We start from the raw sequence: 27,972 nt of genomic DNA, 5'->3' as shown, positions 1-27,972 counted from the left end.
TATGGACCACAACGCCTACTAGTAATGACACCTTTTACGAGTAAGTGTGATGAAAATATAAAATGTAATTTGACCCTGTTGTAATATTGTCATACAAATAGTTGGAATAATATTTGTCAATAACATAAATCTATCAATTATTTTTTGCTGCTCTCGAGGTGGTGTGACCACGCAACAGGTTTACATTCCTAGGTAATCTTGGTGTTCTAATAACTAGATCGATATCTCGTTCTACCTGGGCCTGCAAGTAAGATTAGTCTGTTTCTTAAGGACAGTTAACCTAAGTCGTCGCCGTTCTGGATCTCGGTCTTGTAACGGACACTGTCTGATATCGTTAAGAACTGTTTATTTATTAGTAACTTACAACCCTATTTGGTTATAGGTGCCTTCTATAAATATGTCACTGTAAAATTTCAAGCACCCGTCGGTTCACAATCTCGCAAGTTATATTATAGACTGACGATAGGGAGATTACAAACTAACCTAATCTAAGATAGATGTGAACTAACGGTTTTATAATCTTACTCTGTCGTATACAAAGTGTTTTTTTTTGTCTCAAGCTATAACAGTGAGCAATAACACGGATGGCTACAAGTGTTTAGTTTCTAAGTTCTTTGTTGATTAATTTATGGTCTTCATAAAGAGTTTTACTTCACCAAATGGGGCGGTAAGAATATTTTAAGTTGGTCCAGCCGTCATCGAGAAATCAGGTACATAATGTAAAATAAACTCCATTTTAATGTCTGTTAAAAAAGAGCCATTTCAATAAAATAATGAAGTAGTTCAAATTATGAATATATCAATTATGATTTTTTTTCATGTAAATCATAGCATAGAAATTAATTTCCATTTATTTTACTGGGGAGAGATTAAAAAAAAACACTCAACTGTGCATACTTAGTTAAATAGCGTCCATAGGCTACGGAGACCGCTTACCATCAGGCGGGCCGTATGCTTGTTTGCCACCGACGTAGTATAAAATAATAGCATTGAAATGTATTATTAACCCTAACTCGGTTAAAATCTTATCTCGCTATCTACTATTTAATATCATTGAGCGGCTATTTTGTTTACTTTTTTGCGGTCTTGTAGAAATTGTATTAGTATCGGAACTTTCACTGTTATTAAGTGAAATGCTGTTTTATCCGAGAACATAAATGAATGCTAATGGATTAAGTATCGTGCCCTGTGTGACGCCATTCGAAATTTGGCAGCAAACCAGTTTTGGGCTGATATTGGTTTGGATAAATTCTGAACCGTTATTATAAATAAAATTGAATTTAGTAGATGTATGATCTTAATAAAGGTAAATTAACCCTATGTTAATGGTAACTCTTATAGGTGTACAATGTTAACGACATTGACAAGATTTTTTCTAATAAGAACTTTTAAAGTTGTTTCAGAAAAACTCTTACTTTGACCTACATTACAAATATAGCTAAAAAAAGTAATAAATAGAGACTCCTTTTAATCCTTTTTAAGCATACTTTATTTTAAACGTACACATATATGTATCTATTTTATTTATTTTGAGGTATTGCACTTAAAAATGGGGATGTGTTTTGTTTATAAATATATTTTCACCACACCAACTCGCAAAGGTAGTCTTGATTGTTCAAAAAATGATGAGAGAATTTTATTCACATGTATGGCAAAGTCATTTGATGCTAATTTTGTGTTGTATCCTTATGTTATGTAGGCAGGTAGAATTGACTTTTAAATGATGATTTTGAATGATAAATATTTAATAACGTTCATTTGGAATTTTTTTTGTTTGATGTTTTGCAGTTCCTCGTGTTGGTGTGGTGAAAAATATTCTGTATCACTCGGTGGTACAATTTGTTTAACTATCCTGGCTTGATACCCTCGCAACGCTCAATATTCCACTTTTTGAATTTTATTTTAATTTTATGTTCTTTCGCTTGCTCGGGTATCAATATTAGCACGAGCGGTTATACAGCAACTTTGCGCCCTTGTAAAACAAATAACTAGTCAAAAAATTCTATTTTTGGCTCGAACTGTCTACAATACCTAAAGGTGTTATGTTATTGGTAAGGTTCCGTAATAAACAACTAAAAATTGTAAAATATGATATAAATACCCTTTTAGTTTCGTCATGTATGTCCGTCTGCCCGCCTTACTATCCATCCGTATGTCCTAGCAATTTGATACGGAAATTATGAGTATGTATAGTGCATAATAGGTACGGTATAATAGGTGCAAAATTGACTTGTTTGAAAGCATGTTATTAAAAAACACCGAATATAAAACAACATAACAAACATGAAATAGTTTTAAGAACCGTTTTATAATCTGATTATGTGTTTCTTCAGAAACAATCGCCAATGGTCTAAATAAGTTTTATTTTCTCTTAACTTTTAGTTCCCTCCATTTTACGTAGTTCAACACGCACTCGCTCAGTGTTTTTGTTTATGTTGTTTCATTATTTCTTATTGTAATGGAGTTCCTATAATTATTATATGAAACTAAATTTTCTCACCATCACACAAAAATTCATCCAAAAATCAACACAGCACTTAAAATCCCACACAACGTTTGAATTTGTCGACGCTTATGTTGCCGACACGGTCGTCGAAAGCACTTTCACCGGCGTGCGCGGGCATCAGCGGCTGGAGCCACACTGCGCGGACGCTGCCCACACCATGGCGTCCCAACCATCTTCATGGTTTATGATTTAGCAATATTGCACAGGCTTTTTTGTAACTGAGCCTTCATAGGTCTCACTGGGGTACTCCTCTTACCATAGCGCCAATAATTCACGAAGACACCGATATGGGCTCACTGTCTCAACTGCTCTTACCGTAGCGATTATACCATTTTCATGGTTTAATTTATGGTTTGATGATACTTGTCGTTTACGCATCGATGATTTGATAGGTGGGATGCTTAGTGAATAGAGACTAATTAATTTGCACGACCCAATTCAGCAAATTGGTTTTGTTGCAATATTTGGTATTCCATGATGTAAGTGCTAAAAAAAATCAAATTGATCAATTGTTAAATCATAATGATTTATTTATAAAAAAACGTCGACGGATAATAACTTACTTGCTTCTGTGTTTGTAAGATTCTGTGTTTCTTCTGTTTCTACTTCGCAATTTTACTATAGTTGAAATATATAAAAATATTACGCATAGCAAAAAAAAATCAAGTCCTTAGTGTGGCACAATTAACTACGATTCTATTAACTTTCTACATTTTATAACAAAAAGCTGTTATGCACTAAGTGTTATGTGAAAAATATTGATTTCATATATTTTAATTGACCATGGAAAGAACATGAGTGAGTCAAATAAATGAGTTTGGTAGGTTCTGCAGAAATATACGTAGGTACAATATCAATGTTCAATTTTATATTAGTAGCTAAGGTAAATACCTCAAATGACTATGAGGTTTGTTCATTGAGCCAATTAAAGGATTTTATACTTTATTGAAATGTAATTTTAAGAGAAAAAAAAAATGCCATTAAGTAACGTATGGTAACGTTATCATTCGGTGACTTTTTATCTCAAAACAACCAGAGCGCGAATCGAATTATCGCCTTATAGACTTTCTACAGAAAATTCGCTGAAATTAAAGGAAATCTGTTAATTATACAGACTGTAAGTAATTAAAATACAGGATAATTTTATATTAACGATAGATATTGACGTACCTACGCACAGTATTGTTATATTGCAAAGAGTAATACTGCAGAAACTCGAAAAGCTCATTATATTAAGAAGAATATTAAATTTGGCGTTTCCTGCAGCAGTAACTCAAGTTAAAACTTTACGCATCCTTAAAACCCAAAATAAATTAACGTTTACGTGTGTGTTACGTAATATTCTTTTTTTTATACTACGTCGGTGGTAAACAAGCATACGGCCCGCCTGATGGTAAGCAGTCTCCGTAGGCTATGTACGCTTGCAACTCCAGAGGAGTTACATGCGCGTTGCCGTCCCTAACACTCTGCACCCTCGTTGAGCTCTGGCAACCTTAATCACCGGCATGAGGCTCGATATATTCCCAAAAAAATAAGTCTACATCAAGATGACGTTATTACATTTTCTTACACGAAGCTATTAACACTCCCGTTACCAGTCCATCACGTAAAACGGCTGCAGAACCACGTCGCGCACGGCCGCAGCCTGCGGTCACCAATGTTTATCAAGCCTCAACCGTAACAACGGTTGTTCTCCAAATCTCTGCAAATTATAGTGATGCGCCGCGGCCTGAAGTAATAGAGATCGCTGGCTTTGATATCTTGCAAATAATAGAGAGAGTTTAAGAGCTATTGAGAAACAACGTGTAGTGTAGACTTGCTTGTAAAATAAGCTGGATATAAAAATGAAGCTCAAGCAAAAGCCTAACTGAAAGTTCAATTATTTAAACCCTGGACAACTTAGATATTTACAGTCGCCTGAAAATCGCCTGCAAATAGTATACAACGATCACTTCTGTCCTTAGTGTCCGTGTATTTATTTTTAAATATATGTACTTCTTTAACTATGCGTCAAAAATATATACCGTTCTCAAGTAGGTTAACAAAAAGAGATATATTTCCATATGTAGAATAAAAAGACTGTGACAGATATCCCTATTTGGGAAAGCTTACCAGGGTGGCAGATACTTTTGGCTTTTTAGGGTTCCGTACCAAAAAGGTACAAAAGGAATCCTTATGGTGCGACTCTGTCCGTCCGTCTGTCTGTCACATCGCTAAATATCTCGAGAACTACTTAAGCTATCGATTTCTAAGGGTCTAGCAGGCTAAGGAAGGAGAAGTGGCCCCTGTGACGAACAACGCTAACCCAAACATATTGAAAGTATTATTATTTTATTTTATTTTTAATAACTATGGGAAATGCCCAATAAAGAAGAGGCTGGCAAAATTTCAAAGTCTAGTGACTAGGTCAAATGGGGTATTTGAAAGAGCTCAAATTGACCATTCCAAAACTTTTTTTTATTATTTTTTAGTAGTGGAAAAAAAAAAACGATTAATTAATTAAAATGTGAAATGTGAGTTAATGAATATTGAAAAACTAAATGTTTAAAAGATTGATTCTTGATAAACAAAAAAGAAATCGATTATGTTACGTAATTAATTATGTGTCCAAGATAATATCAAACCAGAGGTGTTAGAAAACTCATTTGCTTAAATGATTTTTTTAAATGTAAGCAAAGTAACGGAAGTCGTATGTTTGACGAGATTTTGAACATGATTATAAAAGCTAAGGCCATACTCATTGATATGAGGCCGAAATTGCCTAACTTTGATAAGAAGGTGATCCTCAGTAACAAAATTCGGTTTTCTGGCATAAACAAGTGATTGACATGATTAAAACATTGACATATGTACTACTGATGAGTACCTAAACGTCATAAAAATACTAATAGTACATTATTGTACAAATCCCTTATCTCCCTCTTTTAGTTGTTGGCAATGTATGTAAGTTAAGTAAATATTCTTAATTGCTCCACATACAAAACAAATTCAAGCAAGATTTACAATATAAATAAAAGTAGCAACAGGCGGTCTTATCGCTGTAAGCGATCTTTTGCAGACAACCTTAGAGTAGCAGGCTAAGAAAAACAAGACTTTTAAAACAGGTAGCGCACGAATAAATGTATACATATTATATTAATGTACTTAGTTATAGCCTAATGCACCTGCGTCATAGAAACTAATCGGTCGAATCGTTTGTTTCATTCCAAAATGGGCACAATAGGCCCCTTCTAAAACAAGTTTCGATCAGAATTAACGAAGAAAAACCGAATACCCTTATATGGCTTATATAAGTATACCACAAGTGCATTAGGTGCCTGTAAATATCTATAATATAGTGTAATATAATGGACATTATATGCACAACCACATTGCGTAAGCGACGCCACTGATGACGTCGCTTGATGCAACGCTGATGTCCACGCCGTTACTGATGGCATCCACAATTCCACATGTAGATACGGCGGTCGGAAATTACGAATTCGTTTTAATTGACTTCCCGCAAACACTACGTTGGTGATAAAAAGGATTATTTACGGATCATTATGCTGGTGGATATGCGGTTGTAACCTGTAAATACTTGTCTGCTTGCACAGACTTGTCACATGATTTATAGCTCTTTTCTATTTTTGACATTATTTGTAGTTCTATAAAATTTCTTTGTTGACATTCTTTAATATTTTATTGTGCGCATATCTAACAGGAAGAGTGCGAAAGCTAATATATATATTTAAAAATGTGAGACATATCGCTGATAATAAAACGTATTTATTTTGCATTGTGTCAATCGCTAATATCGTACTGTATCTCAGCTTGGGGAGGTGCTCCCAAAATAACTCTTATACATCTGGAAAGAGCACAACGCTTCGTACCTAAAGTTATGCACTCTCTGCCTTTCTTAACTCCTACAGAATACTTATATAAAACTGCAGAAGTCCTATCAGTAAGACAACTATTTATTCTAAGCGTCCTCAAATACCACTCAACACTTGACTATAATAGACAACATGTAAGAAATAATTGTCGTAGAGCGTTCTATGTTGGGAAAAGATCCAAAAAATTTAACACAGCTTTTAGCAGAATATTCTTTGATGTCAATGTACCGTACAACGCACGCACGCAAGAACGCACGCACGCACGCACGCACGCACGCACGCACGCACGTAAGCACGCAAGCACGCACGCACGCACGCACGCACACACACACACACACACACACACACACACACACACATACACACACACACACACACACTTACACATGTTGAGATATATAAGTTAAATTTTTCAGTATTAATGATGATACTAAATGTTTTTCAGTTTTTATCTAAAAATGTATAAATAAAACAACTGCAACTAAATTTTTAGGGAGGAGCGCTGTTTACCCTAAAGTACAGGTTATACCTATTTAGGAAGCAGTCTCTAATTTAAGTAAATCTATGTAATTTGATGTTTATGAAAATAAATTCATTCAAAAAATGTATTGTTTTTGTGAGTTATCTTTTTTGTAATTGATTTTAGTAATGAAGCATGAATTACCTTAGACCTGTGCATGTTTACTTAATTTTATATATAAACAAATTCGTACGCCAAGCGGCACAACATAGTATTCGCAATATGCTTTACTTTTAAGACCAATAAAATGTACTAAGTTATAACGAATAAATACATTAATCAATCAAATGAGCGTGTTATATTTATGTTGTTATGATATTTGGATTTAATTATTTTTAACCGGCTTTAATGCATATTTCAAAATAAGGAGGTTATCAGTTCGGTAGTATGTTCTGTGTATCTTTATATTTAAGAATCAAGGAAACCCTTGAAATCGTATAGGCATATATGTAGCGAATTTTTTATTTTCCATGCCATTTGATAAAGTGATTATACAGTGGAACTGCTGATAAAGACAGAATGGACCTCTGTTCTTTCAGTTCACGGTGTTTCCCATCAAACACAACTACCTACATTCAACGCTACTATACTTTTATTTGCATCTACCTACATGTACTCGTACACTAATGTGACCTAGGTAATAGGTGGTCTATCTGCCTTTTATACCTTCCTGTATAAAAGGCAGATAGATCATTCGAGTAATGAGTGACAACACAAGTTCCACGACACGTGCTTGCTTAGATTACTATGTATACGAGTACGTACTTGATATTAGTTTTATGATAGGTTAAAAAAATGGTACTAAATACTTATTACATGTTAACGTTATTCTTAACTTTATGACGACCGATCTGGCCTAGTGGGTAGTGACCCTGCCTATGAAGCCGATAGTCCCGGGTTCAAATCCTGGTAAGGACATTTATTCGTGTGATGAGTCATGGGTGTTTTCTATGTATTGAGGTATTTATAAATGTTTATATATTATATATATCGTTGTCTAAGTACCCTCAACACAAGCCTTATTGAGCTTATTGTGGGACATAGTCAATTTGTGTAATAATGTACTGTAATATTTATATATTTATGTAATTATGTAGGTGCGTTTCAGTTCACCATTGAAAGTTCATTTTAATAAAAATTAATGAAAATTACCTTCAATATCTCCGAATCCTTGTCTTCCGGTAAAGTAATTAGTGCAAAAGTTTTTGGACTTCCCTAAATACTTTTATACCCACCAGTGTTTTTTGGTAAGATCTCCTGAATTGATTTCGATAAATAGACTGACCTGTATCGATACCAACAAAACACAATACCAAAAGGAACAATTGAATTAAATTGACTATTGGTTTTGAATTAGTGTTATATCTACTATCTATTCTAGGTACTGCTTCTTGTGTCGAATGATGGTTCCATTGTGTGCTTTCCTTTGGAGTCTAGTACTATTCTATTCTTTTCTAAATAACAAAAGCCAGAATACAACGTGATTAAATAATTTAATGTATAATTTATAACATTTATGGTTACAATAAATGGTATTTTGAAGAACATTTTAATTGAGTATGATTTCTCGGTGCTAGGCTTAGCTCTCATAAATTATATAGGCAACTATAGCTTATTACAGTTATAACTATTTATGTCTAATTGTTGATTAATATGTAACTACCTGGCTTCTTTATTGTAGGTATACATAAATTACAGTAACTGTCGATAATATAATCTTTCTATGATTTTCAAAAAGGGAGAAGGTAAAAAAATATATCCAAGAGGGGGACTTTTTAAAATTTATTCATGTATTAAAAATTTATTCTCTCGTGTTACACAAAAGGTTTTATATTTTACTATCACAAAGGGTGAATAAGTGTATAAAACATTTTAAATGGCGGTCAAATTAATTAACTAGGTACGGTTTTTTTTATATAGTCCAGTAGTAAATGAATTATAAATAATGTACCTCTAGGTATAGACATATTTTAAATCTTATTTTTAGCTTCTATACCGTTAAGATTTATTTATTAATTCATGTATTCATAATTATTATGACACCCCAATGCAGACATGTTTTGTTTAATCGTCTAAATAAATAAAAATGAGGAACGCGTAGGTACATAAAAACACATTTCTGGTTGAAGAAATGTCACTTTTGACTACGGATATCCATAACTAATCCAGATCTAATCCATAACCTGTTATTAAAATCAGAATATACCTGTTATAGTCATTGATGATGTTATTGATATACATTTGTGTATACCTACTTGTATTAGTGACTGTTACTATACAACATGGCCACATAAGTATTTAAACGCGGCAGTAAATTTTTCTGCGCTTTGCCTGCCGTGTAATTATTACATTTTATAACAAATCAGGCCCCTAATAGAAAAACGAATGATTTAACAACACTGGTATAATTCTAATTTAATGAATCAAATGAGACATCACTTAATTTCAAGCATCTAATTTCTATAGATATTAGATAGCTACCTTACATATGTCTGACATAGATACATGAAAATAAAATGTTATAACATCACTTTGGCGTCTCATTTTTTTAGGATGCCTGTTACACGAAATGTATGACCTCTCCTCGTATGTATGGCACAGTGTCGAAAAATCATACCCAGTTTTGTTACATTCAAATTTTATTCGATATTTTTAGACTTCTTCACGCATGTTGAGTTGAACATAAAAGCTGTGACACACCAACACGGCGTAAAAGTTTATACCTGCAATAAAAATGGAAGTCATAAGTTCACTCCTACTTTTACAAAATAAAACAGTTGTTAAATAGCTTAAGTTACATAAAAGGCGATTCCTATTACAAGACCAAGCGGAAGCATCCGAAAGGTTCAGTGAACTTGTCTAATTGTTAACTTAATATCATGACACAGCCTTGCATTTTTTGATCTAAGGCTTCGGCTATTAGAACTTGGTTACCAATTAAAATAATAGGTACTACAGACTTTTAACATTTCCACGAATAGAAGATTACAATAAACTTTTGACCTAGCACTTTGACATACAATTTGATTCTACTTATATATGCGCCTGAATTCCTGATACTACCCGAGGTCAGAGCGGTTTATGAGCGACAGTCAGCAGCAATACTAATGGCGAGTGACCAAACGTAGAAGTTCGATATAAATTCCCTGTCGGATGGATTTTTCCGAAATTTTCAACAATCATATATTCATCGTTAAACCAATTTACGTGAAACATTAATAAATTTTACATTTATAATCGAGTAACTTTGTCGTCTTTTGTAATGGAGTTCGTTTGCGTCAAAACCGGTAGTTCTGATTTTTTGCAGATTTGTTTATGATGTTGACTCAATGAATAATACAAATTTGTGACCTCGAGTACCGAACGCAACTTTGTCAAAAAACTAAAAAATCGCGAAAATTTCGGTTTTTTTTATTTATGTGGGCGATTATAACCTCAAACGACTAGTTTTTAGGGTTCCGTAGCCAAATGGCAAAAAACGGAACCCTTATTGATATTACCTTCTCGGGATATTTTTAAGGTAGACTAAATTTGGAAAAAAAACCGATTAGAATTGCCAATCTAATCTAATAACCTAATAGTTTCCGAGATAAAGCCTTTCCTCGATTTTTGAGAAAGTTGCGTTCGGCGCTCAAACTCACAAACTTGGATTTGAAATTGGGCCAATATCATAAACAAGTCTGCAAAAAATCAGAACTACCGAATTTGACGCAAACGATAATTGAGAAAGTTACTTTGTTTGGTAACTAATATTACTAATATGAAAAAAAAAATACTTACAGAGGTAGACCCCTTCAGTCAAGAGCGTCTTCACACCCCAGTACTTCCAATTGAGGAAGAAAGTGAACGTGGAAAGTATCATGAATACTGTCCACATGATGTAGTATGCTTTAATAATGCCTTTCCGTTCCTGAAAGCAAAACGATATACAGCTGTGATTTCAAAATTTCTTGCAGTGTTACACTATTACGTATAATGCGTACCTATTTGATCATTGCTTATTGTTAATGGGCGGCTGACAGATGCAAATTACGTAATAATAATTCCGAACGATATACGTAATATCGATATGACTACAGTGGATTTAGAAAAAGAGAACCTAATTGCAAAAATGAAATAGACAGTCGTAATTTTTTTCTATATTAGACATTTTCAGTTCTACTTTTATAGTTAACTATCCACTTATATAGGCAAAATGACCTCTCTACATCTGCAGATGTAAGAGGTGTGTATTCATTAAGTGATACTTCAACATTATTTGGAACTTAATCACTCTCACTCACAGGATGTAGCAAGATAGCCTTTCAAAAATTGACCCCAGATATTTTTGCTGAAAACGATTACCAGGTGATGCCACGTGAGGAGACAATATTTCATACACATTTTAACCCTCTACTGGCCACTGGAACCTCACGGCATCCATTTAACCCGAAAACGTTTTTATTTATTTTTTCTTAAACTATGTAACTATCGGATTTCATATTTTCTACAAATATTACTTTAACCTAAAGGAATTGTTAAAAAAATAAGAGCCTTCTAAGCCTTTTCCTTCCATTCCACCATTTTTTTTTAATGTGAACCAACATCTCATCTACATCATATTCAAGTTTCATCAACCTAATAAAGGTGGAACACTGCGTAAAAAAAGTAAGTTTTAGTAGGTACTACTGACCTACATGGATAAATACATTGCATAAAAATGTTTTTTTTTTTCTTCTAATAATATCTATTGCAAGCTTTACGGGTTACATGAAAGAAGGTACCAAGGAAATTTTTCGCAGTGTTTCACATTTACTAGGTTGATGAAACTTGAATATTATGTAGATGAGATGTTGGTTCACATAAAAAAAATGATGTTAGTACGATAACCGAACTTGTTATACAGGCTGCAATGTTTTTTAATTTATTTTTTTTCAAGAAGGAAAAGGTTTAGAAGGCTCTTATTTTTTTCAACAATACCTAAAGGTATAAGGTAAGGTTGAAGTAATATTTGTACGGAATATGAAATCCGTCCGGTACATAGTTTAGGAGAAAATAAATAAAAACGTTATATGGTTAAATGGATGCCGTGAGGTTCCAGTGGGCAGTAAAGGGTTAAAAATTTGTATGAAATATTGTCTCCTCACAGGGTGGCGGGTAATAATTTGAACAAAAATTTCTGGGGGCAATTTTTCAAAGGCTATCCTACTACATCCTTTATAAAATTAGCTATAGATTCATTAATATATCGAAGAATATAGAAATAAATAAAAAATATTATTACTGTTACTGAGTGATTTAATATAGTTACTATATTTTCTTACTCGTTAAGGATTATGGAATATGTCATAAACTGTTGATTACATATTCCTCCTCTACACTCATTTATTAACTAATCCGCTGTAACAACAACCACAAGACGAAAAGAACCAAATGAACAAGTCATTACTTGCAACCGTGCCTACCCGGCGATCTCAACACCTAGTATTTGATAAGTAGGTAGGTAATTGGCTTAAAATGTGGGTACGAAAGCAATCAAAATCACAAAAAAGTCACACCAACCGGGCGATGCACCCAACGGGGTGGCTTAGAAACGATAAATTCAAATTCACCAATGATAACTCATTGCCCAGCATCAGTCTCGGCTCGATGTTTGGCCGAGAATGCCAAGACCGAGACCGAGATTTCGGTCGGACCTTACATAAACATCTCTTTATTTAGAATTTTATACGATAACATTATGCTGACGATACACAACATGAAAATTTATATAATTTAGTGGGGTATTGGTACTCCTATTAGGTATTATCAATTCTGTATAAAATACTAGCTCCTGCCTGCGACTTTGTCTGCGTGTAACGGTACCTAATTATGATCGATAAAAAATATTTTTATGTCCCCCGGGTCTCAATTTATCTCCATACTAAATTTCATCTAAATCGGTTCAGCGCTTTAGTTACGAAGAGGCAACAGAGAGACGGTTATTTGCACATTTATAAATTTTATAATCGAAGGGGTGGTAATCAAGGATTCACTTATTGAGTTGTTACATAATTTTTTTGCCACTTCAGAATTTTCTTGATATTTTTAGTAGTCTCGGGAATAGTCTAGAATAAATGTAGTATGTAGTAGAATTTCTCGAATCTTTCACGTGGGGCATTCGAAAAAATGGACCAACATCATCTTCGAGCGATTTACTTATATGAACACAAATTGGGAACCAGTTCGAGGGAAACTGCAAATAAGATTAACACTGCTTTTGACCCAAACACTACTACCGATCGCACAGTACGAAATTGGTTCCAGCGCTTTAATGAAGGAGACACAAGTCTAATAGACATTCCTCATACTGGCCGCCCCGTCACTTTTGACGAAGAAGCATTGCGGCGCGAGCTTGAGTTGCATCCGGATTCCACCACCAGGGATTTAGAGAAAACTCTGAACTAACACTACACTACCATAGATCACCATCTGCAGTCGATGGGTTACCGTAAAGTTTTGTCAAGATGGATGCCTCATGTTTTGACCGATGCTCAACGTGCATTACGTGTCAACATTTGTGAAATCCTGCTGCTGCGCCCCCAAAGAAAGAGCTTCTTGGAATCAATCATCACTGGAGATGAGTCCTGGGTCTTGTATTAGAACGTTACACGAAAAGCATTTTGGATGCCTTCCGATAAACGGCCACCAACACAGCCGAAAAGCAGTGCGCATGGCCAGAAACTTCTCCTGTCAGTTTTCTGGGATTCGCAAGGAATGTTGGTGTGGGAGTTACTGGAGCACCATTAGACTATCAATGCCAACGTGAATCAACTACAAAAGTTGGCGAACGCTGTTAGAGAAAAAAGGCCAAAACGTCTTGCAGTATCATTACTTCATGATAATGCACGACCACATACGGCGAAAATAACCTGTAAATTTCCTTATAGCCCAGATCTAGCACCTTCCGACTATCATCTTTTTCGGGCTTTGAAACAGCATCTTCGTAAAAAAAAATCGAAAATTCTGGCGACTTAAAACATTACCTTGCCAACTTCTTTGCCTCTCAGCCACTATCATTTTGGGCCAAGGGTATTGAAATTTTGCCTAGCAGATGGTCACATGTTCTAGATAATTATGGTGATTATATTGTCGATTGATTGTTTCAATAAATAAATATTACAAAATAAATAGGCTTATTTAAAAGTGGGAAAATAATTATGCAACAACCCTATAGATTACATACATGCATTTATATGTCAAACATAACAAAATGATTGTTTCGTACCATTATCACGCCAATGACGAAAAACACGTCGAACAAAAGCTTAGCCAGGAACATGAACACCAATACAACTGCGATTGCGTACAGTCCGCTGAGCTCGGCATCTAGTAAGATTGCTCCACCTGCTTCGCCTGCTTCGCCGTCCTTGAACAATCCTAGTTCAATGGCTGTATCTCTTTGCAAAGTGCGAATTTCAACAGCAGCCACTATCATTATCACGAAGAGGCAAAACGACAAGAACTGAAAATAAAATTTTTAGTTTTTCTAAAAAAATTCGTGAACATTAAAACCTTCAAAAGTCCCAAGAAATAAAAGTAACAACAACAGGTATTTCAAAATGTAGGTTGTGCTTGACAGATGGTTTTATTTTTTCATATTCTAGATAAAAAAGTTAAAAAACCCACCAATCGTATGATGTTTGTAATGTCGGTTGTGTAATTAATAATTATTACAACAAGATAGAAAAAAATATTAATAAAAAACTACCTTGTCAAGCTCAAAATTAACTGTGCGTGTGCGGTTGTTTTATGCGGTAAACTCAGCATTTTACATTTTTGATAATCTTATCAACAACAGAGAAAATTTGTTATTTGTTTGAGTGCTCATTTTGAGCCCCGTGCAAGCGAAAGGTTCTATAATCTAATGTATGTGTGATCGCATGAGCCTTACGATGCGATCTCCGCACAAAACAACCGAACGGTTTTATTTAAATTATAATATTAATTCGGTATGGTTTTTCTTTTCATTCTGGAGAAAAGGTAATCGGCTTTTTGCATTTTGTTTTTATATAGAGGCTAGTAAATAATGAAGGCCGACGATCACCGTTCTCTGCGTACCCCATCACTATTGTAGCTGTTTACTAGATTTCCATTTAATTTTTTTGTGTGTCAATTTTAGTAGTATAGTACCATTGATGTTATATTTCTTTCAACTTAAGCAAGTATTAAGTAGGCATTTTTATGAGTATTTTAATAATCAAGAACTGTGTTTACCAAAGTAGTCACCTATTATTATTGCGGTTCTAATGTGTTCATTTGTCCCTATGCTGGGCAAACCCTTCATCTTTCACTCGACCCGGTTTTAGGCTTCATCTGGCTAGTCTTTCAAAGTGGAATTATCGTCGAGGTCTGCTGAATCCCCGGTTTGACTCGCGGGGTTATCTTGGCCCTCAAGTCATTCAGCAATGTGGAAGATATGACCAGCCCCAGAAACACTTTAACTTGCCCGCTTTTCGAGTTACATATGTTTGAGTTTTAAAGAGTAGCGCGCAGCGTTGTGTTCTGTATGTGATCCCTCAGTTTCACACCTAATATGCTACGCTTCATAGCTCTCTGGTAAACCCCGACATTTTACATTTAGCTACCAAAAGATACTATAGTATAAAGTAGACTTTTCAGTGAAATTGTATTACTTACAGCATTGATACATCCTAATATAATATTTCCAGTCTGCAAATCAAAAAAACAACAACATCTTTCCAAACGTGGGAGACCCATTGTAGCTGAAAACAGAAATTTAGTTTTAATTCACCCTCAAAATACAGAACACGCTTACAATTATCAATATAAAACTACAATTAAATTGACTAAGTACATCATAATTAAATACAATAAAACTGAAAATCGAGTCCTTTAAATTTAAACAAAATTACTACACAAAATAGTACTCGATTTTTAGTCAATGCCAATTGTAAATTGTTTGTTAACAGTCTTACTTCACCAAATGTTGCTTTCCGAGAGGAAATACAGTACTTACTGAGAAAAAATACTTGGATTTTATTAATTGTGTAATTGTGTTTACTATAACAGAATTCTTAAAATTAATTAAAAAATACATTCATACTGAAGCGGCTGTAACTGTTTGCCTTCAATATATATTTACAACTTATTAGCTATGCTAGTAAAAATCACGGATCTCCCCTATTATGGTATAACCGTTTAAAAAGTACGCTGGTACTATTCTACACAGTGTTCTTTTTTTAAACTCCGTTCACTTCGGGGTATATGGCTAAGTACATTGAAGGAAAATGAATGGCATAGTTAATTATTATTTTTTCGTAAACAGTAACTAATAGCGTTGTTATAACACTGACATTCTATTTAAAGACCCCAAACAATTGAAAACTATGACATATCAATGACATTTCGAATATCGATCGTCCGAGATAGTACTTGCGTTACGTAGCAAATGTATAAACTCATACTAAACACTAATCAATATGTAAGCAGGCCCTAAGGCAAGTGCATATGCTCGTAGGGCCCTTATCAGATAAAAATAAATCATTATCCAAATTAGAGTACCGGTTTCTCTGATAAAGTAACTTAATTTTAGCTCAGAACGCACCCTTAAAATATGTGAACGCACTTTAAAAAAATACCGTGTATAAGAAAAGATAAAGTAGAAAAAAATCCTCTTGTACATACAAATTAATAATGCTTAAAAATAATCCTCTTAGAATAATTCTAAGAGATTTTTCTTATAATAGAGCATGGTTTCTTTTGAAGGATAATAAAAATGCTTTTAAACCATATTGAAATACTCATTATTTTTTTAATATTATAGGGATATTAAAATATACATACTTACGTGACAAATTATTAATTCCCTACTTTAAATCACTTTCACTGTTCACCAAACACTGCGAGGCTGCGGCGACACCGAAGGGAACAATTGTAACTACTACCATATCTTCAGTAGGACAAAGATTAAACATATATATACTGCCTAAAAGTTTATAAAGTTTTTATATTAAAGAAAAAAATAGAAAAATTAAGACGAAAGTACGCGCCTTTTCATACAAACGTAGTCCTCATTTTCCTCTCTGGATATTTACATTATTGAAAATATTTTTGCCCAATTAGATGTATTTTGATCATAGCTATACCTGACTGTTTTATTTTTATCCCTTAAACCTGTTTTTCGCTCCTAACTCTTATAATTTATAAAAAAATTGAAAAAAATCAAACCGACCGTCACAGCTATGACTAAAATACATCAAATTGTGTAAAGATATTTTCCATTATGTCAATATCAAGGGAGGAAAATGAGGACTACGTTTGTATGGATAATCGATCGTCAACTTTCCTCTTAACGCTTTCGGCAGGACTTGAACCCGCGACCTCTGGAATTCGTGCATCGCTATTAACCAACTGAGCTACGGAAGCCGATCAGAAATTCGCAAATCTTTCCATTCCTTCTTTTATGTATACATATGCCTTGGGGTAGCGTAAAGCGACATCTACCGAAATACTATTCAATCTTTTAACGGCACCGGAGTCTCAAATTGCACTGAGAATTCATCAGTAACTATGTGCTATCTAATACTAAACCATTTTTTTATCAAGCAGGTTCGTCTGCGAGCGATACTATAAATATTTATATTAAAGGAAACAATGCCATACCACCACCGCCCCAGTGCGTTAGTGTCAGAATTTATGACTAGACTTGGTATATTACACACCGTGGGCTGTACTGGTAATACCAGATAAATTTTAACCACGCATTCCTGAGGTCGTAAGGAGCAAAAAATGTCGAGAAAAAAAAAATCTTTACACGACGCTTTATTTCTTTTTACATCTTGGAGAAAAAAAAACATTACATCGAATAAGTAAAGTTTTCTTTAATTTACCTATATCTGTCAGGTAAGTTACCTATAGGTAAGTCTAAACCAAGTCACATAGTGGCAGCGGCGCAGCCAGAAAGGCGTTTTAAGCGTTTTAGGCGTCACGAAGTTAGTGCTTCTGAGTATTTTCCGCAAGTCGACAACCATTGTGGCACTATTTTGTGTGGAACGAGTAGAGGTAGCGCTACTACCTATATAACCACCCTAGCTCCTCCACGAAGCCCAGCAAAGTTTTTAGGTTGCTTACTGCCTCTTTTACTATGCACAGAGTTCCTAGGCATTTGCACCTGTATACTTCTACCTGTTTACAGTCTAGGAGAATGTGTTTTGCTGCTTCCTCTTCTTCCATGCACGCTCTGCACATGAGGCTGTCTGTTTTACCCATATGTGTAGGTGTTTGTAGTTTTATTTTGGTGAGCTTGTAGTTTAGTTCCGATAAATATCCTTGGTCTAGCATGTGTCCATTTCATTCTAGTACTTAGTGTGCAGTTGTCTGTTAAGTAGGTCTAGCTGTAGGGTTGTGTATGTAAGATATTGGTAGGCTCGGTTTTATATGTCGGTATTTCTGAAGCCAGTTCATGCACCGCATCGTTTCCTCTTAATCCACTATGCCCCTTCATCCATTGAACTGTTACTTTGTTGCTTCTTTGTTCAGTGAGGCTTCGATGACATTCGAGTCGTTAAGGTTTGTTTGGTCTAGTTCTTTTTTCTGTTCTGTTCTGTCTGGTCTAGTTCTTTAAGTTATTTGATGGCACGCAAAGGAACAAAAATTTTAAGATTCCAATATCTTCCTTCTGAACGTTTTTATTCTTTGCCATATTAGGCGACAAGGAGTCTGCAAAATAAGTCGATACGCTGGGCGCTAGAATGGCGTCCTTTCTGACGCAGATCCTCTAGGTCTGCCAATATATAAAAAAAATCTCTAGCGGTCGACTATACAAGAAAAAAATAAGTAAAATTTAATTCAATGGTATTCAAAAATAGAATTTTATTTATTTTGTTTTAAAATCGAACGAAAAGAATGGACGGGGAGACAGGGGTAATAATGACTTTATTTATAATTATTTATGTACGACTCACTGAGTACGAGGCTTTCGTCTACTAGAGAGTTAATTAGTGTCTTTAAAAAAAGTTTTTTTTTGTTTATACGAGTCAGTTGACTTTTACTGGGTAGAGCTTTCAAATAGACACGATATTTATTTCAAAATACAAAAGACATAGTACAAACAGATTAAACTTTATTTAATATTTAATAACATGTTATGGTTTTATAATTAAATAGTTTACCATAAATGTAACAGCTGTACATAATTGAATTCTTCATTTACCCTATTATTTATATACCTGCCTATAATATTAATCATATATAGCTACTAATATGATTTTTTGTGTTATACTTTTTAAAATATATCCTTGGATATTCTATAGTTATAAACGGTTAACTCTGAGTTTATAAAAACTACCCCGATTTAATGTTTTTTTTTATCATTTAGATATAACCTAAACTTTAAACAATACACCTAATAAAAGCAATATTAGAAATAATATACCATAGCTAAAATAGTATAGATGTATATGTTGTGTTAACTATTTGAGGAGTGTCTTTTCAGAAGGGCTTATTTCCATTTTTCTTTTTTTATTACTATCAATTCAGTTCTAAAATTACGCATTTCATCATGATTTAAGTTCTAAAATGTATCTTCTTCCTCTTCTCTAAAAAAGGGTTCAAATTTCGAAGTTCGGATCGAAAGGGCTTATTTCATCCTTTTATGTGTGATTGCACTTTGGTTATCTTCTGATTCCGTACATACGTAATAATACGTTGTTAACATGTTTATTCAATATAAAGGTTTATTTTAACCAAATAAATCATCAAAAATTGCACTTTGTATTGCACGATGATACTGACAGATGGTCATGACGGAATTATAAGGGTTCCGAATTGCCACTTTTGCTACGGAACCCAAAAAACAGACTTATATGTAATTCGCATCCAAGTCCTATATAATAATGATTGTCACAACAACTACCTACATTACTATTCATAATTGACACGGTATTTTAAACTTCTTCGCGCATATTAAGCTGCACATAAAAGCTGTGACACACCAACATAGCGTACACGTTTATACCTGGAAATAAAGTAATCAATCAGTTCATTCTATATAATTTTGTAAGTATTTTCATCAGAGCTAAAGGTGTAATATATCACCAGACCAGCTCGTTAAAATTCTATTTATAGCTACTTCAACAAATGATGAGAAAGTTGCATTTTATCCACATGTGTGGCAAAGTAATCTGATGCTAATGTTGAATTGTAGTTTGCTCATTGGCTGATAGAATTGAATTTGAGTGATTGATTTGATAACGTTCATACATTTTGTAATATTCCTCGCTTTGGTGTGGTGAAAAATTCTGTGTTTCACTCGGGAGCACAGTTATTGTGCCTTGAAACGCAAAACTCAAGATTCCACTATTTCAATTTTAGAATCTGCTCGAGAAGTAAAGTAATATTAGTACGAAGGGATAAACAACAACTTTGTAAAACAAATACATAACTTTTTATAATTGTATATTCAAAAAACTAAAGCCCAAAGGTCCACTGTTGTAACTGTGACCTTAGGTTTTCTATAAACTACTAACGAAGGAGACAAAAGAAAAAAAAACCAATTTAGGTAGGTACACTTAAACGCTTGTGCTTTGGACTCAATTCGCAGATGGAGTAGGAATAAGTGTTGTTAACATAGGGCTTTACTGCTCTTTAATAGCATAGTCATTCAAATAATGTTCGTGGTAATTACACGTACACGTTTTTGCAAAGCTCTCACATGACAGAAGGTAAAAGTCAAAGCTTGTTGTAGTCCGTTAACTTCTGACATTTCTTGATTTTACAAATATTATCAGCTACGAGTAGTATTAAAATGCAAGTCAGCAGGTTACACCTGACGTCTGACTTATGTAAGTAAGTACGTACCTAAAGTAAATTTTTACGTACATGTAAACGATAACCGATTTAATAACGAATACAATGCAAACTTACTGAGGTAGATCACTTCAGTGATGATTGTCTTCACACCCCAATACTCGCAATTGAGGAAGAAAGTGAACATAGAAAGTAACATGAATACGGTCCACATGATGAAGTAGGCTTTGATAATGCCTTTCCGTTCCTAAAAAAAAATAACTATGGTAGTATAATAAATATAATTATATTTACTAAATACCCTGCATTAGATGAGACTAGACTAGATGATAGAAAATAATGATGAACATATAAAGTTATCGAAATAGAAAAATATTAGGGTACATTTTTATTTATTAATCCTATTTGCAGAACAGTACTAGCTTTCAATATATTCGTCTATGCCTGTTTTTTTTTGCATTAGAAAAAAGTAAACAAACTTGACTAGACTTTTTATCAAAAACCGCTTTTATAAAAAGCAAATATTACTTAGGAAACCGAAAGAGCTTAAATATATGCTATAATACATTTGTTACATATTTGCTGTGACTTATTGTTCAAGTGTTTTTCAATAAAAATACATGTCAAGATTGTTTACGATGTTTCTAATGCTAAACACGAGGTATGCATAATACAGCGAAGTTTTCTAGCAAAATAACTTCCATCTCTGATTAAAAGGGACCTAGTGTATAGTTAAGCTTTAAAAAAAAATATTTCGATAAATTGAGAGACTTCTATTTTATGCTTTGTTACATTAGCATTAATTGGACTTAATTAATCACTTAATAAGTAATATGTTTATAACCAAAGTAACAGTACCATTATCACGCCGATGATGAAAAACACGTCGAATAGGAGCTTCGCCAGAAACATGAGCACCAATATAATTGACATAGCGTACAGTCCGCTGAGCCTGGCATCGATTTCGATTGCTTCGACGCTTTTAAATATTTCCAATTCCTTTGCCGTATCTTTTTCCATGGCGCCAAATTCACATGCAGCCACTATCATAGCCACGAATAGGCAAAATGATAAGAACTGAAAAAAATAAATTTATGAACTTACTATAGCTATTTCAGTTTATTTGGATTACAAGGGGGCAAAGTTGTGCTTTGACCTCTCATGCTAATATTGATACCCGAGCCAGTGAAAGATTTCAAAATTATACTACAAGCAGTACGAGTGGTTCGAAAAGTGGAATCTTGAACACGCACGAGGGTTAAATAAACTTTGCTACCGAGTGAAACACACATGTAGCCAATTCAATATTCACAATATTTGTCAAGTTAATAATTACTATGCCACTATTAATGATGGGTAAAATGCAACTTGGTTATCAGTTTTTGAAGAAGAAAGATTTTTATGTTGTTGTGATGAAAAAATAATTACTTTAATACCCCCCTGATAGTTAAAATGTATTTTTTGGAGACACAAGCTAATGTGAAAGTGACAGACTATAATTATATCTAAAATAACGATCAGCGTTTATGGAATCAGAACACGCCTGTGTTCTGATTTGGTTATGAATTCTTTAATTTATCAATTAGTATGTGCGAATATGAAGCTCTTCAGTTTTGTAATTATTAAAGAAATACTAGCTTCATAAACGAGGACAACATATGTACACTGTCCAGTGGGGATACTTAATACTTACAGCATTAATACATCCCAATATGATATTCCCAGTCTTCAAGTCAAAGAAGCAGCAACATTTTTCAAAACGCGGGAGTCCCATTGTTGCTGAAAAATCAAATAGCGGCTTAATTTATTCATATAAATAGAAATGTAATAGACGTTAGGTACAAATCTTTCTACTTGAACGATTAAATCTAGTCATCATTAGATTTATTTATGTAATATTTAATCACCCGACTAGGTACAATTTTACTAATTTAAAAGGCTTATTTAAATAGTTACGTGTAATAATATTGTTTCGTTTTTTTAGAATTACAAAACGGGTGAACAATCTTGAAGTGTCTTTTTATTGAAAAACGCTTTCAAAAAAGTAATAACTTACTTATGACATGAAACTAGAAGAATGTAAATCATCGTATATGCTATATAATTGTTCCATACTTGTTGTGGCTTATTTTTCAAAAGTGATTTTTAATAAAAGACACGTCAAGATCGCTCGGCTTTCCTTCTTTCTAATGCTAAAAAACGAAGTATTGTGGAAGGATTTTTTTTCTGAAGATCTATTCTTTAAACGAAATAAATTTAACTTACAAAAAAAAATATGCTTATATATGTATATTAGTGTAAAAATAAAAGCTGTAATTAAAATTCGACATGTAAACGTTTTTTATGTCCAACAACTTATTTTGGCCTCTAAAACTTAAAATATGAAGATTAGACACACTTGCGAAATGACTAATTTCGTAGTTTAAATCACATTCACTGATCACCGCACACTGCACTGGGTCGCTGCAACGGCGACGCTTGCAACAATTTAACTTCTGCAACGGACAAAGATTATACATATGTACGAGTAAGGAGCAATTTTATTCTGCCTAAAAACATATTTGGGGCAGGGTAGTGCCCCCGCCAAGACGACCCAAGCGAAGCACTACCTGCCTATTCTCGAAGCGCTACATCGTTTTTTTGAACCCTCATAGCTTGGGTTAAAATTATCCCAGATGAAAAATAAATCTTGATATATGATGTCAATAGTGGACCTATTAAACATAAAAAGTTTTAATTGCATACTTTAGATTTTAATTAGATAGATAGATTTTAAATTTTATCTTAGATGCTAGAGGTGCTGAAAATTGATACACGGACTTCATGTTATAAATAATCAAATAAATATTTCAGGATTTTTAGTAAATCACCCCCCAACCATAAATAATCAAATAAATATTTCAGGATTTTTAGTAAATCACCCCCACACTTTAAATTAGGGGACGGAACGACGAACACTACACAGTCAAAAAATGTGTCTTAGCCGTCTCGCTACGCTAAAAGTGAGTTGGCTCTACATGAGATATAACAATTTTTTGATAGTGCGAGCCATATGTTCTCGTCTTGGCAACATTTTTAAACGAAAATGTTTTTGGTGGGATTTACTTTTATAAATATTAAGTACGAGTAAATAAGTTGTCTTCAATATCACCTTTTTAGGCAAAACCCCATCACTGATATACTGATCTGACATCACTGACAGTCATAAGTTATTTGGTCTTTTCGAAAGACTAGTTATGCATTGAATGGACGTTTCCCTCTTGATTTTTTATTCTTCTTTGCCATAGCGCCATGGAGTCTGCAAAATGAGTCGATACGATACGCGAGGCGCTAGGATGTCGCCCATTCAGATTCACTAGGAACTGCGTAACACACACATAAGTTTATGGGTCACACATACACAGAAGAAAAATTGTGTCTCCGTTTTTGATACAAGCTGTAAGTATAGGCCATTGTAAAGCTACATGTCACCTTGCATTAAATAAGGGTTGGCTAATTTATATTTCAGTTAATTAGAATTAAATGTAGGAGGTAAAAGTTAAGACAAAAATATTATTTAGAACCAAAGGTTAATCTAATAATAGATACTTGAAAACTAACAGCACAGATTGCTCCGGTAAATAGACTCGACACCTACCTCGCCCCCGATTTATTAGCCCATTTTTTTTTATTGGTATTCAGGACAACAACAGCCGTATATATACAATTTACATAGGTATTTTTACATGGTATTAGGCAAATAACAGTTATCCGTTGGTTGCAAAATAATATACAAATATATTATTAGTAAAACAAAGTAATTAATATTTAAAGTGAAACTGTGCAAGCCCACAGTAACAGTAACAGTACGTGATAATCAACATGAAAATTGAAGTTAGAGGTAGGTACACATGCTTGCATAAAGTTAATAGGTGTGCATGAACGTTAATAGTTGTTTTAATTTATTTATATTGCACTTGTAAATAATTTAAGTGATCACGCTTTTACCCAAAGACCACTATTTAGCGCTCCTGTAAAGTAACTGTTTTACTTACTACATTTTATGTAATGTGCTTGGTTAGGGACCATCCCTTGCATAAGATACCAAAATATGTTTTAAGCCAAGACGCCAATGATGAGTACTCCTACAGTATAATATAGGATAACATTTACAACAGTATTTGGTAAATCTTTAGAATCTATTAAAACACTAAATAGTTATTATATTCACCTTTTTTTGTTAAGTAATATATCTAATACGTCATTTTTAAACTTATTTTTAGGGCCATTAAAAGGATACGTTGAGTTAAGTTCTTGATTGTAAAGATGGGGAATGCGAGATAGTACGGCATTTGCGCCGTAGTTAGTGGAGTGTAGTGGGAGTGGGACTTGAAAAAGGGTGGTATACCTGGTGCGACGTTTAGGAACCCGAAATAATATGCCAGACAGTAGCTCAGGGCAATCAAGACGGTTTCGAACGATATCAAAAAGGAGGTTCATGTCTGCCAACTTCCGTCTATTTTCAAGTGTAAGAAGATTGTATTCATGGCAGCTGTTAGAATAAGAAGCAAATTAATTATTAAATTTGTAATTTAAATGGTTAATAAACTTTTTCTGGACTCGTTCTATGCAGTCTTTGTGGGTGGCATAGCAGACTGACCAAACAGGGGAAGCGTACTCAAGAACGCAGCGTACAGCGTATTTAATAGCTACATTCCTCCTTGCATTAGATTAGGGTCTGCATGTTTTTTATTAATGTTACTAGTGACTAAATGTTGGAAGTTTCTGACCTTGACAGCCCACCGACACCATAAGCCATGAAATTTTCGGATCTTTTGATCTTGTCTATTGTCTCTACTTAAAACTTGTATTACCTTCGACAAAAGTTACTCAGTTTTAAACAGAGCTGTGCATCAAATTGAATCCGATTTGGTCTACATACATAGACATAGACCTTATAGGTCTTGCAATACAGGTAACCTCAAAGTTGCTTGATTTTTTCAATATTAGTAGTATATGATACCTGATTAAACGTAGTTCAGACCTGGTAACTAGAACCGGCTTTTAATATTTTGTTACCTACGCATGGTACCCAGTCCGCAAATAGTTTCAAAGAGACAATTTTCTGAGTAATGACGTCATCAATTTCTTGTTGCCTTATTACAAACAGTCCGAATTGCATCCAAACAGTTGAGAAACAAATAAAATATTGGTGTTTTTCAATAGTTTATTTTTAATACAATCCTATTTTCTTCAGGGTGGCATGAAACTTAGAAAAGTTATTGAGCGTAGAAGCTACCCGAGATGATTCCGTTTCTTAACTCTCGAGTGTACATGACTACATACAATTAGAGCCAACGTACCTACATTATAATCTCCCCCTCTGAATAACTAATAGACATCTATAGTTGTTCAAAAGCATTCTTCGGAACGCTATTAACATGAAATGTTATGTATTACCGACGTCGAATAACGTGGTAATGTGTTAACGTGTTCAGCCGACTTGAAAAATTTATTAAGAACAAATGTTTCTTTCTAAAATTTATGTTTAATTATAAAAGTGCTCCATTATATGTTTTAACGAGCGTTCCAATCCAAGTATTTCTTTTGTCAAATGAAGAAATTCTGACACAATTACAGGGCACTATAATTGAGTTTTTGGCACCCTGTTTTATCTTTTGAGTTTTGTGTAGGCAACAAAGCATTGATTTTGGGTCGCTAACTCGCGATGGCGTTAACAAAATAAAAGAACAACCATATCTAAATTAAGCAACAAATAATTCGGCTGAATTATCGGAACATCAAACAAATTGCATCATTTTAAGAAGACGCTATGAAATGATAGGAAACAAACTATTAGTTTGGAACGGAATGGGTGCTGATTCGTCAAGCTTTCATAACGTAACAACTTAATAAATATTGGCACAGCAAAGGGGGCCATATGAAAAATATTTGTTTTAACGAATTTAAAATAGAAGGGTAAGTTTGTAGTATAGGTAAAAAGTCTATCTAGCCTACATTCAGAATTAAAAACGTTGGTATAGTCACTTTACTTCATTTTTTGAGCATTATAAAAAGGGTAAACAAACTTGATATGTCTTTTTATTGAAAATGCTATTAAAATAATATTAAATATTATTTGTTATATTAGGCAAAAGTCCGCCTATTGTACGTTATACTTGTAATTGTGCAGTAAAGTTTAAAATAAATAAATAAAATAAAGTAAGTATTACTTATGAAAACCAAAAGAATGTAAATGATCATATATGCTAGAATGTGTACTATTTCCAGACTAGCATGTTCTTATCTATAAAAAAATATTAATTTATAATATATGAAGTATCATTTCGATTCCATGTGAATATATTCGTATTTTGCAAACAGTATTTCTTTTAGGAATGCCAAACTAAACCTACCTTAAATTTATAGCTACCGTAATTTTTTGAGGCCTTACTAGGAACGAGGACGGCCGCTTCTCCATACAAACGTAGTCTTCATATTCCTCTCTGGATATTGACATAATGAAAAATATATTTACATAAGATGGTGTTATAGTAACCATGGCTATGCCCTACGTTTGACTTTTTTAGATTTCTTGATTATTGCAAAAAACCGGAGAAACAGAGTTCATACATTTTTTTAATGCCTCTAACTCATGTAATATTTAAAAAACCTAAAAAAAAACAAATTAGAGGCATAGCTGCTGTTGATGATATACAACAATTTCTGTGTCAAAATATTTTCAATAATGTTAATATCCAGAGAGGAAAATAAGGACCACGTTTGTATAAATAGGCAATTTCGCGCGGATGTGCACTTTCGTCTTAATAATCATATTTCGACACGTACGGTAACTATTAGGCAATTATATAATGACTCTCCGACGAAAGGGCTTCGTCTAAATCAATATCAACTCTAAAATTTGCCACGGTTTTGAGACTTCGGAGCGGATTGTACTGGTACTTCTTCCGATATTGGACGCGCTTAGATTGCTTGTAACAATTGTGAAACAACACTATTTTTTATACCACATCGGTGGTAAACAAGCTTACGGCCGCTTAATGGTAAGCGGTTACTGTAATTTATGGACATGTGCAACTGTAGGGGGTATCATCAGCATATCACCAGTTTGAAGTAGGCACATGCCCTACTTTTTCTTTAATTTATTGTATATAATGAATTATTTATACCATTACTAAGTATATATGTAATTGCAATTATATAAGGTGCTAACAAATTTGTTGCCAATATTTTTACAGCTGATAGTACTCGGCTCCTATGTGGCTACCACCAGTTCGGCACTG

The 27,972-nt window shown here is 33.8% G+C and overlaps 3 protein-coding genes across 11 annotated transcripts in view; all 3 read right to left on the bottom strand.

Annotated features, from left to right (window-relative positions):
* LOC133516128 (cadherin-89D) overlaps nt 1-3,170 on the bottom strand; it is a 95,907-nt gene extending 92,737 nt beyond the window's left edge. For 2 of the 7 annotated variants that reach the window (XM_061848877.1, XM_061848876.1), the window contains exon 1: nt 2,501-3,170. The gene's annotated coding sequence lies outside the window, so the exon portion shown is untranslated. The remainder of the gene's footprint in view (nt 1-2,500) is intronic. The other 5 variants (XM_061848873.1, XM_061848874.1, XM_061848875.1 and 2 more) reach the window with 4 other exon arrangements.
* A 4,451-nt stretch (nt 3,171-7,621) lies between these two features.
* On the bottom strand, nt 7,622-17,847 carry LOC133516132 (uncharacterized). Of its 3 annotated transcripts, XM_061848900.1 has the most exons (5): nt 16,731-17,847; nt 15,560-15,645; nt 14,148-14,384; nt 10,682-10,811; nt 7,622-9,624 (listed from the first exon to the last, which is right to left on the bottom strand). In XM_061848900.1, the coding sequence occupies exons 2-5, from the start codon at nt 15,638-15,640 to the stop codon at nt 9,554-9,556; spliced, it is 519 nt and encodes a 172-aa protein (XP_061704884.1). In that variant the 5' UTR covers nt 15,641-15,645; nt 16,731-17,847; the 3' UTR covers nt 7,622-9,553. The 3 variants fall into 3 exon arrangements, with proteins under 3 accessions (XP_061704884.1, XP_061704885.1, XP_061704886.1); XM_061848901.1 differs by lacking the exon at nt 16,731-17,847 and having other exon boundaries at nt 9,308-9,624; nt 15,560-16,691; XM_061848902.1 differs by having other exon boundaries at nt 9,496-10,811.
* Nucleotides 17,848-17,873: 26 nt separating this feature from the next.
* LOC133516133 (uncharacterized) lies at nt 17,874-27,894 on the bottom strand. Its single transcript, XM_061848903.1, has 4 exons — nt 22,383-27,894; nt 21,548-21,766; nt 20,807-20,936; nt 17,874-19,898 (listed from the first exon to the last, which is right to left on the bottom strand). Exons 1-4 carry the CDS (start codon nt 22,461-22,463, stop codon nt 19,828-19,830), a joined length of 501 nt encoding a protein of 166 aa, XP_061704887.1. The 5' UTR covers nt 22,464-27,894; the 3' UTR covers nt 17,874-19,827.
* Nucleotides 27,895-27,972: the final 78 nt, after the last annotated feature.

The sequence above is a fragment of the Cydia pomonella genome, chromosome 3 (assembly GCF_033807575.1).
Source record: "Cydia pomonella isolate Wapato2018A chromosome 3, ilCydPomo1, whole genome shotgun sequence".
Lineage (NCBI taxonomy): Eukaryota > Metazoa > Arthropoda > Insecta > Lepidoptera > Tortricidae > Cydia > Cydia pomonella.
Note: the sequence above shows the minus strand (reverse complement) of the source record. Positions and strands in the feature narration are given on the sequence as shown.